General features: G+C 50.9%; 2 protein-coding genes across 11 annotated transcripts in view; one reads left to right on the forward strand and one right to left on the reverse strand.

Annotated features, from left to right (window-relative positions):
- The window catches only part of ARHGAP23 (Rho GTPase activating protein 23), a 76652-nt gene extending 71949 nt beyond the window's left edge, over window positions 1-4703 (forward strand). For 6 of the 7 annotated variants that reach the window (XM_036990860.2, XM_036990859.2, XM_073235505.1 and 3 more), the window contains one exon: window positions 2101-4703. In XM_036990860.2, coding sequence (XP_036846755.2) covers window positions 2101-3141 — 1041 coding nt within the window. In that variant the 3' untranslated portion in view covers window positions 3142-4703. The remainder of the gene's footprint in view (window positions 1-2100) is intronic. The other variant, XM_073235504.1, reaches the window with a different exon arrangement.
- Window positions 4704-12452: 7749 nt separating this feature from the next.
- Window positions 12453-16931, reverse strand: part of SRCIN1 (SRC kinase signaling inhibitor 1) — a 65464-nt gene continuing 60985 nt past the window's right edge. For all 4 annotated transcript variants that reach the window (XM_073235514.1, XM_073235509.1, XM_073235521.1 and 1 more), the window contains one exon: window positions 12453-15773. In XM_073235514.1, coding sequence (XP_073091615.1) covers window positions 15766-15773 — 8 coding nt within the window. In that variant the 3' untranslated portion in view covers window positions 12453-15765. The remainder of the gene's footprint in view (window positions 15774-16931) is intronic.

Here is a 16931-nt window from a genome sequence, read left to right on the forward strand (position 1 = left end):
TTCTGGATTAGTGCAGTGTGGGCAGCCATGGCCCAGGAGCCACATGCCTGTAAATCCTGAATTCCTAACACCTCTGACTTTCTCAGAACTAACTGATGTGAGAAAAAGTATGTAGGATGCGGGAGCCACATGAGGCCTCTCTGAATCTCCAGGCATTATTGCACTGTGGCCAAAACAGGAGGCAGCCTGTGAAAAGGGTCATTCCAGCCCAGCAGGGGATCCAGTCCCAGCATCTGCTTCTAAAAGGCTTCCTATGTTGAGGGGACTCCATTCACCCATTTGTTCATTCACATACCATTTATTAAGCACCTATCATGTGCCAGGCACCATGCTAGGAGTCATGGATGCAAGCACAGATAAGCCACAGACCTTGCTCTAGTGGAACTCCATTTGATATAGATGATATGGTAACAAAGTTATTCTGATGTGAGAAGAGCTAGCATAGATGAATTTTCAAAGGGCTGTGGGGACAGAGAAGGGATCTCCCAGCTCAGCCAAAGGGAGAGCTGGGAGGGTGCTGTGCAGAGGATGCCATGTTTGAGCTGGGACAAATAGGAGGAGTGACAGCTCATCCAGCACATGAGGCCGGGCACTAAGCGCTGCCAAGGTTTAAGTGTAAGTCCTATGGTGCGAAGGGCTCGTAGATCAGCGTTGCCAGTGTGAAGGCTGCATTGTGGCTGGGGTCAGGGCAGGGAAGGCTGCATGCTGGGAAAGCTGGGAGCAGGCTGGGCAGGGCCCTGTGTCTGTGCTTTGTCCTGGCAGGGGCAGGATCCTGCAGAGTCCTGCCTTGCCTTTGAAGGATTGATTGCTCTGGAGGAGAAGGGATTGGGATGAGGCCTGGGTGGAGGCAGGGAGTCCTACTAGGAGGGGGTGGACAGGCCCAGAAAAGGTAGAGCAAGGGCCTGAACGGAGGGCGATGGGGGCTGCCTTTGGGAGTCATTCAGGAGGATGGGGAGGGAGGAGGCGAGAGTTAGAGAATCATGGTCAGGTGGGGAGACAGGAATGCAGGCAGTTTGGGGCAGGGGTCGGAGCATGACGTGCTTCCAGGTAGTGAGTTTCAGACCTGCAGATGTCTTGGTAGAGAGGAATTTACAGCTGGAAGAAGAGTTCTGGAGTTCAAGAGATAGTTGGGTGTTGGATGGGGAGGCCTTGGGAGCAGGGATGTTCCCAGGGAACATGAAGAGAGAGAGAGAGGGTAGGGGCTGAGACAGAACCCTGGAAACACGGTTTTGTAAGCGGGAAGGTGGGGAAAAGAGCCCCCCAGGAGACAGAAGAAAGGGAGGATTAAAAGCAGGCTGGTGGAGGCAGTGATGGGCAGGCCAGGACCAAAAAAACACCCACTGGGCTTAGCAGTGAGCATGGCGGCAGGAAGTTGCTCAACTCCAGTTGGAAATAGTTTGGGAGTGGTTTCCATCCAAACCAGTGGTTGTGTTACGTTAGCAGTGATCCCTTAGCTCCGTAGGGTTAGCAGCACAGCTGGCCACTGGATTGATCCTGGGCTGGGGGCTTGCCAGGTGGGGCGCTGGTGGGATGGCTGAACTGCATGTTGTAGGTGCGGTGGGAAGGGCAAGTGGTCTTGGGCTTGTTGCCCTGGAGAGGCAGGTTTCCCAGGCTAGAGTAAGTGGAGGGGCAGGGGAAAGGGGCTGTGATCAGAGAAAGGTCCCTGCCAGGTTCTGGCGATTATAACCTGGGATACTTCTGTGAAATGGTTTCCAACTGTCAAGTGTTATATTCTCTGTTGGGAGACTGTCATTACCAGAGCTATGTCTGAATGAATTTCTCTAATGCTGGACATGGAGAATGGAATGGTAGTTGAGGCCCAGGCGAGAGACCAGCCCCTCAGGAAAGAGCTGAGTCTGAATTAAGACCGGAAGAGTTGCCGAGGAGGCTTCAGGATGGAAGAGGGCCCTCGGGGGTAGCCTCTAGCTTGGACAGCCGTCCAGGAGAAACGATTTATGAGCCTGTGGGGGTGCTGGCCTGGGCTTGGACCTGCTGAGAGTAGGTGCTGTGGTGTGTGAGGTGTGGGTGGGAACTTGGGGGAAAGCGCAGCGCTGGTGCAAGTCTGGGCGCCTCCTGCACACTGACCTGTCTCCTGCCCAGGGCTCGTGGGCCCCCAAGAAGGAGCCGTACGCCCGGGAGATGCTGGCGATCTCCTTCATCTCCGCGGTCAACCGCAAGCGGAAGAAGCGGCGGGAGGCGCGGGGGCTGGGCAGCAGCACCGACGACGACTCGGAGCAGGAGGCGCACAAGCCCGAGGCGGGTTCGGCGACGCCGGGGGGCCAGGACCAGCCGGAGGGGCAGCCGCCGGGCGCCGCTGCCCCCGAGCCCCCCGGGCGCCTCAGCCCCCCGGCGGCGCCGGAGGAGCGGCCGGCCGCGGACACGCGCTCCATCGTCTCGGGCTACTCCACCCTGTCCACCATGGACCGCAGCGAGTGCTCAGGCGCCGGGGGCCGGCGGGCGGGCGCGGGGGACGAAGCGGACGACGAGCGCAGCGAGCTGAGCCACGTGGAGACGGACACGGAGGGCGGCGCGGGGCCCGGGGGGCGCGCGGCGCGCCGGCCCTCCTTCAGCTCGCACCGCCTCATGCCCTGCGACACGCTGGCGCGGCGCCGCCTGTCCCGGGGCCGCCCCGACGGCGAGGGCGCGGGCGCGGGCTGGGGGGCCGCCGAGCTGCCGGGCTCGGCCTCGTCCAGCAGCCAGGAGTCACTGCGCCCCGCGGCGGCCCCGGCGGCGGCGGCGGCGGCGGCGCTCGGCTCGCGGCCCTCGCGCCTCGAGGCGCTGCGGCTGCGCCTCCGCGGCACGGCCGACGACATGCTCGCCGTGCGCCTGCGGCGGCCGCTATCGCCCGAGACGCGGCGACGCCGGAGCAGCTGGCGCCGCCACACGGTGGTGGTGCAGAGCCCGCTGACCGACCTCAATTTCAACGAGTGGAAAGAGCTGGGCGGAGGGGGCCCCCCGGAGCCCGCGGGTCCTCGGGCGCACAGTGACAACAAGGACTCGGGGCTCAGCAGCCTGGAGTCCACCAAGGCGCGGGCCCCGTCGTCCGCGGCCTCGCTGCCGCCCGCGCCCAGGGACCCCGGGGCCCTGCAGAGCCAGCCCCCGCGCCACGCCGCCGCCTCCCGCCTCCATCAGTGTCTGTGACCAGCCCCGCCCCACCCCGCCTGATGGCCCCCCTCCGCCCCCACGCAAACGGGCGTCTCCTCTGGCTTGCGCCCCCTCCTGTGTCGCGCCGGGGTGCATCAGGCCCTCCAGGCTGTATCTGATTGGGATGCTGGAATTGGTAGGGGGGTGGGTAGAGGAGAAGGCCGGGGCTGGGCAACTGGCAGTGTGAAGGGGAGGGAGGGAGGCTCCAGAAACAGAGGGAGAGGAGAGGGTGTAGGCTGCTGGAGCCCCGTGCAGGGCTGCTGGGGGTCTCTCCCCTGATGAGTGACCGTGTGTGCCCTTCTGGCCTTCCTGTGTCTGCACTTAGGGATCCTTGTCTGCCATGGTGTGTGGATAGGGAACCCCCAAGTCTGAGGCTAAAGAAAAGACACCGGGTGATGCTGGCTTTTCGCTCCTTTCCTGTGCCCACCCGCCTCCCCTTAGCTCCTAGCTAAGGTGTGGGGGGAGGTTGTGTATGTCTGTCTGGGGAGAGGAGATGTAGGGCGGTGGTGCCCATGGGGGGAAGGGGGTTGTGTGTGTGTGTGTGTGTGTAGTCACTGTCCAAAGGTGTTACCTGCAGCAGCTCCTCCACTCCTGTCCCCTTCGTCCCTTCCCCCACCACTCCCAGGGCTCCCTGCCTTTGGTACACCCAGGGGTCCTGCCCCTGTTGCTTGCAGAGCCAGAGAAGGGGGTTGGGGCCACTCCATAGAGGCAAGAATAAGACACTGACCAGGGCTTCTCCCCCGCCAACCTTTTACCAAATTCTAAATCACCCCACCTAGGGGACTGCATTAACCATGGGGAGCTGCCCATTCCCCAGCCAGTTTTGGAAGGGTGCAGGGCTCCCCCTCCTAGGCCTCCCTTGTCCCTCTTTTTATTCTTCCAGCTGTGCCTGCTTCTTCCACAGCTCAGGCACACAGACCCCCACCTTCTTCCCCTTAGGAGGGGGCAAAGTAAAGCATCCCTGGTGTCTCTCTCTCTCTCTCTCTCTCTCTCTCTCTCTCTCTCTCTCTCACACACACACACACACACACACACACACACACACACACACACACACTGATTTATGGGGTCTGAGCTGGGCTGTTCCTCCAGGATGGGTGGGACCCAGCCCCCTCTTCTCCTCAGACCCCTCTTCTCACCACACGTTGTAAATAGACCTCAGATCACCAGGCCTCCCCCACATGCCCTCACTTATTCCAGGCAAGCCCAGGTAGGGTTCTGAAGCCAAGTCTATCAGTCCTCTTGTTTTATGCAAAGATTTGCTGCAAAGTAGATTTCTCTGTCCTCCCTCCTGCATCCTTTTATTGTAAATATTGTCTCTAAATGTGTAACATATTATAAAGAATTTATAAGGATTTTTAAAGATGTTTTGCTCATTTAAAAAAGTGTTGTTAACAGTGTTGGATAGGTCTACTGTCCCATGTCCGCATGTCTCCTTCCACTGTGTCCTTGACACACCTCTTTAGGCGACAACTAAGATTTCCTGCTTCTGAAAAGTCCTGTCTTTAAAGTATAGTCTTGGAACTATATCTTGGAAATAAATGACCTTCCTTAAGGCACATGTCAGCTGTCGTGCTTGTTTTGGGGGGAGAAGCAGCTAGAAGACAGAATAGGGTTGGGATGGGGAGAGGTATCTGGCCATGGAAGGAGGACAAAGGGGGATGAGGCAGGTGGTGGCAGAGTGGAGGCAGGCAAACCTCTATGCGGTAGGTTTAGGTGTCCTGGGGCTGGGAGGAACAATGGCAGGAGCACAGAAGAGAGGAGAAGGGTGCTTGACCCTCTGTGCTGCAGGCGCTCTCCATACTCCTGCCAAGGCCAGGGAGGCACACAGGCACCTTCCTTCTCTGGCTGGCCTGCACCTTCGGAGGGGTCCAGAGGGTGCTGCCCCACAGACAGGAGGCTCGGGGAAGGCCCAGGTCACTGCTGGGGCCCATCCTGGCCAACTGCCATCACAATCACTCCAGGCCCAGGCAATATCCAAGGGGACAGTATGGGTTTTGCCCATTGGCTTAGACACATGTGTAAGCTTACAACATGGGATGGCTTCCTTCTGTGTCCTGGCTCAGTAGTTGTCCTTGTTGGCATCCAGACTGTCTCTGATGAGCCTAGTAGCCATCTGTAGAAAAAGCCAGTGACATTCGTTAAAGAGCCTGGAGCTGGGAAGAGCGCAGTCACTGACTGAATCCTCCCTCCCTCCGTGCTCCACCCCTGCCCCACAGGTTGTTCTATTTGGCAAAATAGCCAAGAGCTGGTGTTGTGGGCTCACACCAGCCCCAAGGGCTTTACATGCCCAAGTCGGTCCTCCAACACTTTTGAGCTCCACATCATGGTTATCTCCATTTTATATATGAGGAAACTAAGGCACAGAGAGGTGACATTACCTGTTCAAGGTCACACAGCTGGTTAAGTATAGATGAAGACTAACATTCCAGCCTCCTATTTAGGAAGGATCTTTGCAAGTTAACTGGGTGGACAGCCTCCCTGGGTCAGAGATCTTCTGCCCTGGTCATCACCTCCCTCCTTGCCACTCTCTGCCCAGTGCTGACTGCAGGATAAATCTAAGCCCAGAGGAAGGACATACAGACAGGGTTATCTGCCTATTGGGCAACTTCTCCAGGCTATAGTAGGCTTGGAAGAGAATGAATTAAAATCCCGTGCTTCCCTTCAAAAACAAAGGAAAAATGAAGATCTCTCCAGTAAAGAAAAACAGAATTTGTCCTTAGCAGACCTGCCCTATCAGGAACACTAAAGGAAAGCCTGCAAGCCAGAACGAGACCACACTAGATGGTGACTTGAATCTACACAAAGGAATAAAGAACACCATGCGGTAGCTACGTAGATACTATGAAAGACAGTATGAACATTTTTATTTGTAATTCTTTTCTATGTTGTATTTAACTCTGTCCTCAAAAGGCAACTGCAGTAATCAGAAAACCGCAGGCAGGTTTATAAACACACAAAGGTAAAACTTGTATGACAACAATAGTACAAAGGAGCGGGGAGGGAATGGAGCTATCCTGCAAAGTTTTCGTACGCTGTTAAAAATTAAGTTAGTATTAATCTGAAGTGTATTAAGTGAAGATGCTAAGTGTAATCTCCAGGGTGACCAACTAAGAAAATAACTAAAAAAGTAGTCTAAGTGAAACAGGGAATTTAAAAGATACATTAGAAAATATCTATCTTACACAAAAGAAGGCAGGAATCAAGGAGTAAAGGAATAAAAAAACGTAAGAAGACATATGGAAAAAATAGCAAAATGGCAGACATAAATCCTACCTTGTCGGTAACCACATGGAGTGTAAATGGAGCAAACACCCCAGTCAAAAGGCAGAAATTGGCAGAATTGATTTTAAAACATGAGAATCCATCTACATGATGTTCACAAGAAATTTACTGTAGATTCAAAGACACAAAAAGGTTGAAGGTGAAAGGAAAGAAAAAGATGCCAGGCAGAGTTACTGACGGAACCAGAGGACCTATCAAGTGTGAGACAGAACAGACTTTAAAGACAAAAATTGTTACTGGAAACAAGAACAACACTTTATGATCTAAGGACCAATCTATTAAGGTAAAATGATCACAAATATGTACGCTTCAAAGAATAAAACTAACGGAATTGAAAGTAGACAATTCAAAATAACAGTTGGAGCCTTCAATCCCGCCTTCAATAACAGACTGGACAACTGGCCAAAAGATCAGGAATACATTTGAATAGCACTGGACCAACTGGACCTAAGAGATATCTAAAGAGGACTCCATCCAACAAGGGCAAAATACACATTTTTCTCAGGTACATGTGGAATATTCTCCAGGATAGGCCATATATGAGTCCATAGAAGAGGGCTTGATAAACCTAAAAGGATTGAAATCATACAAAGTTTACTCCCCAACCACAATGAAATTAACAACTGAAGAAATGTTGGTAAGTTCACAAATATGCAGAAATACAAAAGCACACTCCTTAATCACCAATGGGCTAAAGAAGAAATTTAGAGGAATTTAGAAATACTTTAAGATGAAGCAAAGCAAAACCACAACATATCAAAGCTATGGACTACAGCAAAAGCAGTGCTTAGAGGAAAATCTGTAGCTGTAAATGTCTGTATTGGAAAAGAAGAAAGATTTCAGATCCGTAACCTAAATTTTCACCTTAAGAAACCAGAAAAAGGAAAGCAAACTAAACCCAAATTAAGCCAAGGAGGGAAATAATAAAGATAACAATAGAGATAAATGAGATAGAAAATAGAAAAAAAAAGGATAAAATCAATAAAACTACAACTTGGTTCTTGGAAAAGATCGACAAAATTGACAAATATTTAGCTAGACTGATGAAGAAAAAAGGATTAAGAAATTCATTTAAAAATTTCATATTTAATTAATTTTCCCTGTTTTCATTAATTCACAACCACAGTGAGATACCATTTTACACCCACTAGGATGGTTTAAATCGAGAGGAGAAGATGACAAGCGTTAATGAGGATATGGAAAAATAGGAGCCCTGGTACACTGCTGGTGAGGATGTTGAATCAGACAGACAGCTGTGGAAAACAGTTCGGCGGCCCCTCAAAAAGTTAAACATAGAGTTACCATGTGACCCAATAGGTTCACTCCTAGGTATAGCCCCAGGAGAAATGAAAACATATGTCCACACAGAAAACTTGTACATGACTGTTTACAGCAGCATTATTCATAGTAGGCAAAGGGTGAAAACAGCTCCAATATCCATTAATGGATAAATTAATAAACAAATTATTGTACAGTATATACATACAATGGAATACAGGATTATTCAGCCATAAAAAGGAGCAAAATGCTGGTAAATTTTACAACTGGGATGATCCTTGAAAACATTATGCTAGGTAAGAGAAACGAGACACAAAGGGGCACATATTGTCTGGTTCTCTTTGTATAATATCTGTGTCGAGTGGGCAAACCCACAGGGACAGATTAGAGGTTACCAGGGAAGGAAGTGGTATGGAGATAGGGAGTGTCTGCTTAATGTATGGGATGTGTTTATGAGGTGATGAAAATGTATGCTCACTTTGAAACTAGAGAGAGCTGATGTGAATATATTAAATACCACTGAACTGTACACTTTAAAAGGGTTAATTACTTGTTATATGAATTCAATCTCAATAAAAAACCTTAAATAAAAAGATATTCATAAATACAGACTGCATTAGAAATTGAATAATAAGAAATAATTTTGGAAGATCTAGTTTTTTTTTTTTAAACCTTGGTGGGAATGTAAATTAGTGCAGCCACTGTAGAAGCAGTATGACAGTCCTCAAAAATTAAGTATAGAACTACCTTATGATCCAAAACTTCTACTTCTGGGTGTTTACCCAAAGAAAACAAAAACACTGACTTGAAGAGGTCTCTGCACGCCCATGTTCATTGCTGCATCATTTACAACAGGCAAGATATGGAAACAACCTAAATGTCCTTTGGTAGATGAATGGATAAAGGAAAAGGTGGTAAAAAATACAGTGGAATACTACTTAGCTATAAAAAAAGAATGAAATCTCAACATTTATAACAATATGGATGGACCTTGGGGGCATTATGCTAAAAGAAATAAGTCAGATAGACAGATACCTTATGATCTCACTGATAGGTGGAATAAAAAAAAACAAGCTCATAGATACAGAGAACAGATTGGTGGTTATCAGAGGTGGGGGATGGAGGGAGATTAGGGGTGGGCAAAGTTGGTAAAGGTGGTCAAAGATACAAATTTCCAATTATAAATTGAATAAGTCATGGGGATGCAATGTTCAGAATGGCAACTATAGTTAATAACTGTGTTGCATGTTTGAAAATTGCTAACAAAATCTTAAAAGTTCTCATCACAAGAAAAAAATTCTGTAATTATGACTGGTGACAGATGTTAACTAGACTTACTGTGGTGATTATTTGCAATACATACAAATATCAAATCATTATGTCATATACTTGAAACTAATAGTGTTATGTGTCAATTATACCTCAATAAAGAAAGAAAATCTTTAACACCCTCCAATTTTATTTCTATGAGCAAAGAACAGTATAAAAATGAAATTAAGAAAACAATCCTATTCATGATTGTATCAAAAATAACAAAATACTACGAATAAATTTAATAAAAGAAGCACAAAACTTGTACCAACATAACTACAAAACATTGTTAAAAGAAGTTAAAGATCTAAATAAATGGAACGATATTTCATGTTTTAAAAGACAATGTTGTTAAGATGGCAGGTCTTCAGTTGATCTACAAATTCAACGTAATCTCTATTAAAATCCCATCTTTTTGTCTTTTTGGCAGAAATTGACAAGCTGACCCTAAAATTCCTATGGAAATGCCAAAACAATCTTGACAAAGGAAAAGAAGTTGAAAGTTCCCTGTTTCAAATTTATTACCAATCAAGACAGTATGGTACTGGCATAAAGATAGCCATATATTTCATAAGAAACATTTCTTTGGGAAAACCCCAAATCTATTTGGGTTGAACTAAGAGGAACAGGGATTTCTCCCCTGCCATTCTGACATGGGCATGTAGAAGGACTGTGACAGTGGCCTGAGCTAAACCAGAGAATCTGGAGATATTGAGTGAAATTTCTGGGGTGGGGATCAGGGGTAAGGGATGGAGCTTCCTGCCAAATGGTGTTAAGAGTAGTGGCAGCTGGTCACCATCAGTGAGTGTCAAGGGAGCCTGTTAACAGCTAATGGGCATGGTGGCCATGAGCCCAAGGCCCCGGCACTGTGGACTGTACTCAGTAGCCCTGTGAGCTCCAGGATCGCTCAACCCACTCAGATCAAAGAGGCAGAAAATGCCCAGAGGACCCAGAGATGTGCAGTGAGGGGGAGAAGACAAGGCCTCCCCAGCTTTGGGTTTGTAACGCAGTTCCTTTTCTCCCATCAACCAGGATCCGACTCTGGGGCCAGCCTGATGCTGGTCAAATCCTTGCTTTGCTCTGTCAGTCTTCCCCATCAGTAAAATGGACGCAGTGGTACCTACAGCCCACATCATGAGGATTACATGAGCACTTAATAAATAGTAGTGATGAGTATTACAAAGCATTACAAAACATGGCTATTGGGAGGGCTAAGTCCTGAATTTCAATCCTGGCTCCATCATGTCATAGCTACAAAGCCTCTGAGACTCAGCTTCCCTTGCTTCAGCCATGGGACTGTGGGCGCCGAGTGAGTCCAGGCAGCCGGCATCCGCACCTGCCCTGACTTAATGGCCCCGCACGCCCACCCTGCCCTCTCTCTTCTCCTTACCCCAGCCAGAGGTAACTTCTGAAAGTGTCCATGGATACTTTCTTACCTAATACCCTCCAGTTGACTTCCATGGCTCCGAGAATAAATTTATTTTCTTACCACATTCCACAAGACCTCCTGGAGCAGGGCCTCCGCCCACCACTCCAACCTTCCCACACCCCCCTTCCTCAGTTCCCTCTGTTTGGATTTCATTCATTTCCCGGAACCCACAGATTACATCCCACCTCAGGGCCTTCTGCCTGGGACACTCAGCCACTGGCTCCCACGTAGCCACTCATCCCTTTTAAGGTCTCCACTCAAATGTGCTCTCAGGGCCTGCTCACCTCTCTGAGGTGGTCCCCATTACTCACTGCCACAGGTGCGGCAGGCCTGCTCCCCTGTGGCACACTCACTGCCATCATGATCCTGCTCGGGGACATGTGCTCCTGTGTCTAGGTGGCTGCACTTTGGGTGCTGAGCCACAATCCCAGGGAGTGGACCAGCAGTGCCTGGTGAGGGGCAGATACTCACCAGGCACTGGAAGGATGACAGAGGCACCTGGCAGAATTCCTGGCATGTGGTCGATGGTCTCATTTGTTACTTGATCTTGAACCACCAAATGAATGGGGTAATTCTGGGAGATGAGGGGTTCTTTGGCTACTCTCCCAGCTTTTTGGGGAACAGGATGCAAGAGAGAAGGCCAATTCTGCTAACATTTAATAAAGGACATAAGGGATGAAGTCTGGCTGAGAATCTGAAGGGCTGCCTGGCAGGTGGGTGGCCATGCCCTGCAGACAGTGAGCAGATCCTCAACCCCTGTCTCCAAAGAGGCTTTTGATCTTTAGGAGAAGGAAGTGGGACTGGGACTCCAGAGAGGCCTGTCCAGTGGCTCCAGGACACTGTTACCATGTTGTGGAATAGAAGGGATGGGGTTGGGGAGGAAGTAGAGGAGACCCAATAACACCCCGACCTCAGCCAAAAAGGAGGATGCCTAGGAGGGCAGCCTCGAGGACCCTTAGAACGTGCTACAACAGCGGCACAGCATTCAGAACTCCAGGAAAACCTGAAAAACCCAATCAGGCCATCTGGCCCACTCAGTGTGGGGCAGGCTGGACTCTGATTTGGTAACCTGCAAGAGTTCAGGCAGCTTGCTGCCCACAGGGTCAGGGGTCCAGGGCCCCCACCCAACCAGAATCCAGGGTAAATCTTTCAATGGTCTTCCAGTTTCAGAGGAAGCCATGGGGTAAGTGGAGCCAGTAGGTCTTTGAGGAGGAGAAAGCAGAAATACAACACAATTGAGGCTGAAATTACATCTTCAGACAAGTATTCTTCAAACTGTGAGTTTTAATCCATTTAACCTAACCCAGTGGGTTGTGACCAAAATGTTTAGAATTTAGCAGGAAATACCAGAGCACACTGTATATAGTAAGCACTGTTTCACTAATTGTGTGTGTGTATACATATCTAAATCATTGAGATATAAACTATACTTCTTACTGTGAATTACAGTTAAAAAAAAAACAACAAAGTTTGAAAGCTGTTGCTCTTGAAAGGATGGGCAAATACCATGAGGTGACATCCCACCCAAAGGGCAGGTGACTGAGGCTCAACCCTGGGGACTGCTGGAGGTAATCAGACCCTACTTGGTTTTCAGAGGAAAGCGCTGGGTGTGGGATCAGGCAAAGCTGGATTCAAACCCTGGCTCTGCATCTCACTAGTAGTGTGACTCTGGGCAAGCCACAGAACAACTCCGGAGGTGTCGCAGGTGACAGTAATGCAAGTAGCTACCTGAGTGGTAAAGTGCCTAGCCCAGAGCTGGCGTCGCGTGAGAGTTAATGGTGTTCCTCTCCAGTGTCACAGATGGTGGTGATTCTCACGGACCCTTGAGGACAAGCAGACCTCCCAGGGCCCAGGTTTCTGCTCCCCTTCCTTCCTGCCCTGTGTGCTAAGCTGTGGGGCAGCTGGCTGCCAAGGACTCCCCAGCCTCCACCCCATCCATCCCATCCCCTTCCAGGGTGAAGATGAGAAATAATGAGACAGCAGCCTATATAGGAAGGAGATCCAGGAGAGGAAAAAGAAACAAGTTTTATTTAAGCCCCAAACACTCGGCTAGAAAAACTGAAAAGGAGAGAGAGTAGGGAAGTGGGGAGAAGAAAAAGGACATTAAAAAAGAGACAGAGAAAACACAGCAACCCTTTCCATTTAGAAATTGTCAAGTTACACTGACAGAGGTCACAGAATATCCACAGAAGCCATCACTGCTACACCAACACGGGCCCTACAGGGTGGATGGGGCAGGGTGTGGAGCCAGAGGTCACCTGGGGGGGCCCACCTGGGACCCCTTGCAGAGCCTCAGGCCTGAGGCTCCTGGGGAAACAGCATATTGTGGAAGGGGTGGGAGAGAAACCCCCCCATGCGAGTAAAACAGCATAGTGGGCGGGGGCTGGGGGGACTAGTACAGGAGTCCCTCCAGGTGTCTTAGTTTTCTCTTGGTCAAGCACACACTGATGGACAGAGCAGCGAGGCGCATGCAGCTGGGGGGGCAGTGACGTGCTTCGGGCTTTGAGAGGACCACGAGGATGGGTGCTTGGGAGGGGAGCTGGAGCGAGTGGTGCAGGGACGATGGGACAGGCATCCCATGCGCCCAGGTCCGCACACAGGTATGCACGCATACACCAGCACATACAACTCACAGGCGCCTCCACAGACACCTCTGTACACACGTGTGGCCCACACATACAGTCTCTCGTAGCTCATGTCTGCACACACACACTACACGCCTTCTCACACGCAAAGCTCCTCCACACCTACGCACAGGTTCCCAAGCAGATTCCATGCACCTACGTGCTCATGCCTCCCTGCTCGCTTGTGTGGTGGTCACACCTGTGCACGCACATGCCTCCCTCCACGCAAATGCCTCTCAGCCCGTAAATGAGCAGGAACCAAAGTGAAAGAAAGATGCTGATCCCACTGGGCTCCAGGTGAGCGGGTGGGGCAGGGTACAGGGCTCCTCCATCTGTCCCCCTCGTGGTGGACACCTCCCCCACCATCCTCCTCCCCCCACAAAGGTACATTCAACTCAGGACGATGACGGTGGGGCACACATTCAGGTCACAGAGCTGAGGGTGGGAGGTGGGGGCAAGCGAAAAGTAGCAAGCAAAGAGTAATGGGGTGGAGGGAGGAAGGGGCACCACTCCCCCCTCCCCTCCCAAGTCAGGGGGTCTCTGTACAGCCAAATCAAACCAGACCGTTTCACTGCACCACAGAAGCCAGGCGATGTGCCCACCCTCCAGCCCCCTCCCCCGCCAAAACAGTGGCCAGGGAGAGAGTGCCGTGGTTTTCTTTTTTTTTTTCTTTTTTAAATATTTATATATATTTATATTACGTATATTATATATATAATATGTAAATATATTTTTAAAACAATATAAAATGTTAAGACACTTCACTTAAATGTAAAGAGTTGCCTGCAATTAAAAGTAATTGCATCATTTATGAGGTCTTTTTTTTTTCTCTTTTCCAAGGTTTTTTTTTCAGGAAGGATTATTTTTCCTCTTCTTTTGTTATTTTTCAAAAAGGCTTACTTGCCTTTGTACAAAAAAGATCCAAAGCTAGAAAACAAGGATGAACCAACAAAAAGCAAAACAAAACAAAAAATAAAGAAATGGAGAAACACAACCTAATTTCCCCTCTCTCCCCAACCCTCAACAGCTCCCCTGGTCTCCCAGAGCACCGACCTTCCCTTTAGGCCCCTCGGTCTAGAAGCTTCTGCCCCTTCAGTGACTCTTTCTTTCTGTGCTTACTCAAGGAGACTAGTCCCAAGCCCCCGCCCACATGTGCTCACCCCACTTTGTGCTCCATACAGGAATAGGCTCCCAGGGGACCCCCACTCCATCCTCCTCCTCTGCCACCCACCAGTCTCCCTGCTGGCCCCTCACTGTGCCCTCTGGGGCCGGGGCTGAGAACCAAAATTGGTCTCTCCCTCCCCATCTCAGGACCTGACCAAAAGCCTCACTGCTGACAGCCTCTGCAAGGCAGGTGTCCACAGCTGGGGGCTGGCTGGCTGCTCAGCCCTCAGGGACCCTCAAGATCTCACCAGGGGTCACCAGCTCCCCACTTACAACTCACATCTCACTCCTTCCCTTAAAATTCTCGAATCTTAGAGGATAGTTGAAGGTTAAGTCGCTCACCCGTGAGGTCACAGCTCTCCTCACTGTCCCCATCAGCCTCCTCTCTTTTTCCCCCATTTCTGTCACAACCAGACCCTTCCCACCCTCCAGGACTGAAAATCTAATTTTCTAGGCCCTTCATTCTAGCCCACTCCACCCCCTATTAAATAAGTTAATATCACTTAAAGTGCTAAATCAGGAAATTAAAAAAGTACCAAATACCCCTCCTCGGGGCTGCCCTCTCCCAAGGCAGTGTCCCCAGCATCAGGCTGTCTGATCACCACACTGTCCACAGCCAACAGTCCAACAGGGCCCTTCCTCGGCTCGCAGCACAGGCGGGGCAGCTCCTCACCGCAGGAGGGGAGTCCGAGGAAGCTGCCTCCTCTCCAAGGACACAGATGCGCATCTCATGCCCGCCCTGAGGCCCCTCAAACTCTGGCCTCCCTTCCAGCCCATCCATCTGGACTCCAGGCCCACAAGGGCTCCAGTGGCAGAGAGCAGAGGGGCAGCAGCACTGTCACGTCCCGTTGCTGGACAGCTGGGGTGCCCCCAGGGCCAGCATCTCCCTGTGCCCCATTTTTCAGCCTGATATTGGAGTTGGTCCAACGTCCAGGTTTTCCTCCAAGATGATTTCCGAGGACGGGGAGAGGGGCTGCCTCGCCGCTCCAAGGCTCCGTGGCTCAGAGTTTGTTTGGCGTGTTCTTGGGAAGTTTGGGGGCAGGCAGAAGGGAAGGTGGGGTGCGGGTGCTTCAGGATGGGCTGGGAGGGAGGGTGGGGGAGAAGAGGGAGGAGCCGTGACCGCAAGGGGGCCGTTTAGGAGTAGGAAACCAAGGGAAGGTGGTGTGTTTTGGTTTTGTTTTACTGTTTTGCTTTTTTTAAAAAAAAAAAAAAAAAGATAATTAAAAGTGAATCATTAAAAAACCAAAAACACCACAGAGAGCTGAGGAGGACCACACCCACGGCAAACCCTGGGGAGGGTCCGGAGACTGGGTGGCGGTGTGGGGGGATGAAGGGCCGAAGCAGAGGGAGCGTGATGCCAGGGGAATGGAGGCGGGCAGGCTGGGCGCGGTGCCTCGGGGCTTCTAGAAGGAGATGGAGGAATTCCTTGCCCCAAAGGAAGTCAATACGGGGATGGAGGTTCTGGAAGCCGAGGGCTTTTCTGAGACTGGGCTCGAGGTCTCATGCGACCCGCTTATGTCTTTAGCTGGTTTAGCGGCCTGGAACACAAACAGGGGTCAGGGGTCAGAGAGAGGAAGGGAGAGCCTTCATGCCGCCCCTGGCTGAAGGTGTAAAAAATGAAAAACCTCCACAAATCCAAGAGAAGAGGAACTGCAAAAGACACCAGAGGGGCTTCAGGAGAGACTGGTCCCCTGAGACAGGGGAGGAGGGGGCCATGACAGGGACAGAAAGGGTTGGACCAGAAGGCCTGGCAACCGGGGTGGGAGGGTGGCCCACGGTTACTGATAGGAAAGAGAGAGGGTGGAAGAGAGAGACCAGAGAGGCACAAGGGAGACCGTGCCCAGGTCGGGCAGCCAGGGACAGGGAGTGGGGAGAGGGCAAGGAGGGGGGGAAGAAGAAATGAAACATTAGCAGCCACAGGGGTGCATCACTAGGAGCAGGGGGGCTCTCAGGCCCAACTGGCCAGCAGCCCAGCCAGGGACCCTTCCGACCTCAGCAGGAGGCTGGCTCTAAGCAGAGGGACTTGCTGTGGCAACTCAGGACTGAGTTTGTCCTCCCTGGGGCGCACTTCTCTGAAGAACCCCCACCCTCCACCAGCATCTTTCCCTTAGAGGAGCAAAGCCCTGCTCCTGGGCTCCCAGGCCCTGGGCCCGGAGGCAGACTCATTTAAAGGCAACTAAGGGCTCTCTTACTGTCACCTAGGGCTCTAGTCCTCCCCTCCCTCCCACCCTTTCCCACTGAAAGCTCTTTCTCCCAGAGCCAGGTGGGTGGGGACCATGTCCGTGTTAGCCCTGGGGTCTCTTCACTTCTCACCACCAGCCGGCAGCTCTTTCTCTCCTGCGTTCTTTGTTCTCAGCCCGGCTCCCTAGTTAAAAGCTTTCTATGCTCCTTCCCTGCAGCATTTGTTAAGAGCCTCTGTCTATTCTGAGCTTTGGCATTTAGAACATTTGTCTCCTGGCTTGTGTGGCACCTTGACCCCTGTATTCACTCAGGTGACGCGTCCTCACCCAGGCCGTGTCCCCCACCCCTGTCCCCTGCTCACAGACTGAGTAAGGCCATTAAACATCAGCCTGAGGCAGCATTTGCCCACTTATGTGACAGCCCCACCCCTTCTTCCTCTTATAGTTGCTCTGTGAGCATTTGTTCTGTCAAGTCCTCTCTGGGGCATCTTTCCTCCCAGGGGACTGGCCACAACA

The sequence above is a fragment of the Manis javanica genome, chromosome 4 (assembly GCF_040802235.1).
Source record: "Manis javanica isolate MJ-LG chromosome 4, MJ_LKY, whole genome shotgun sequence".
Classification (NCBI taxonomy): Eukaryota; Metazoa; Chordata; class Mammalia; order Pholidota; family Manidae; genus Manis; species Manis javanica.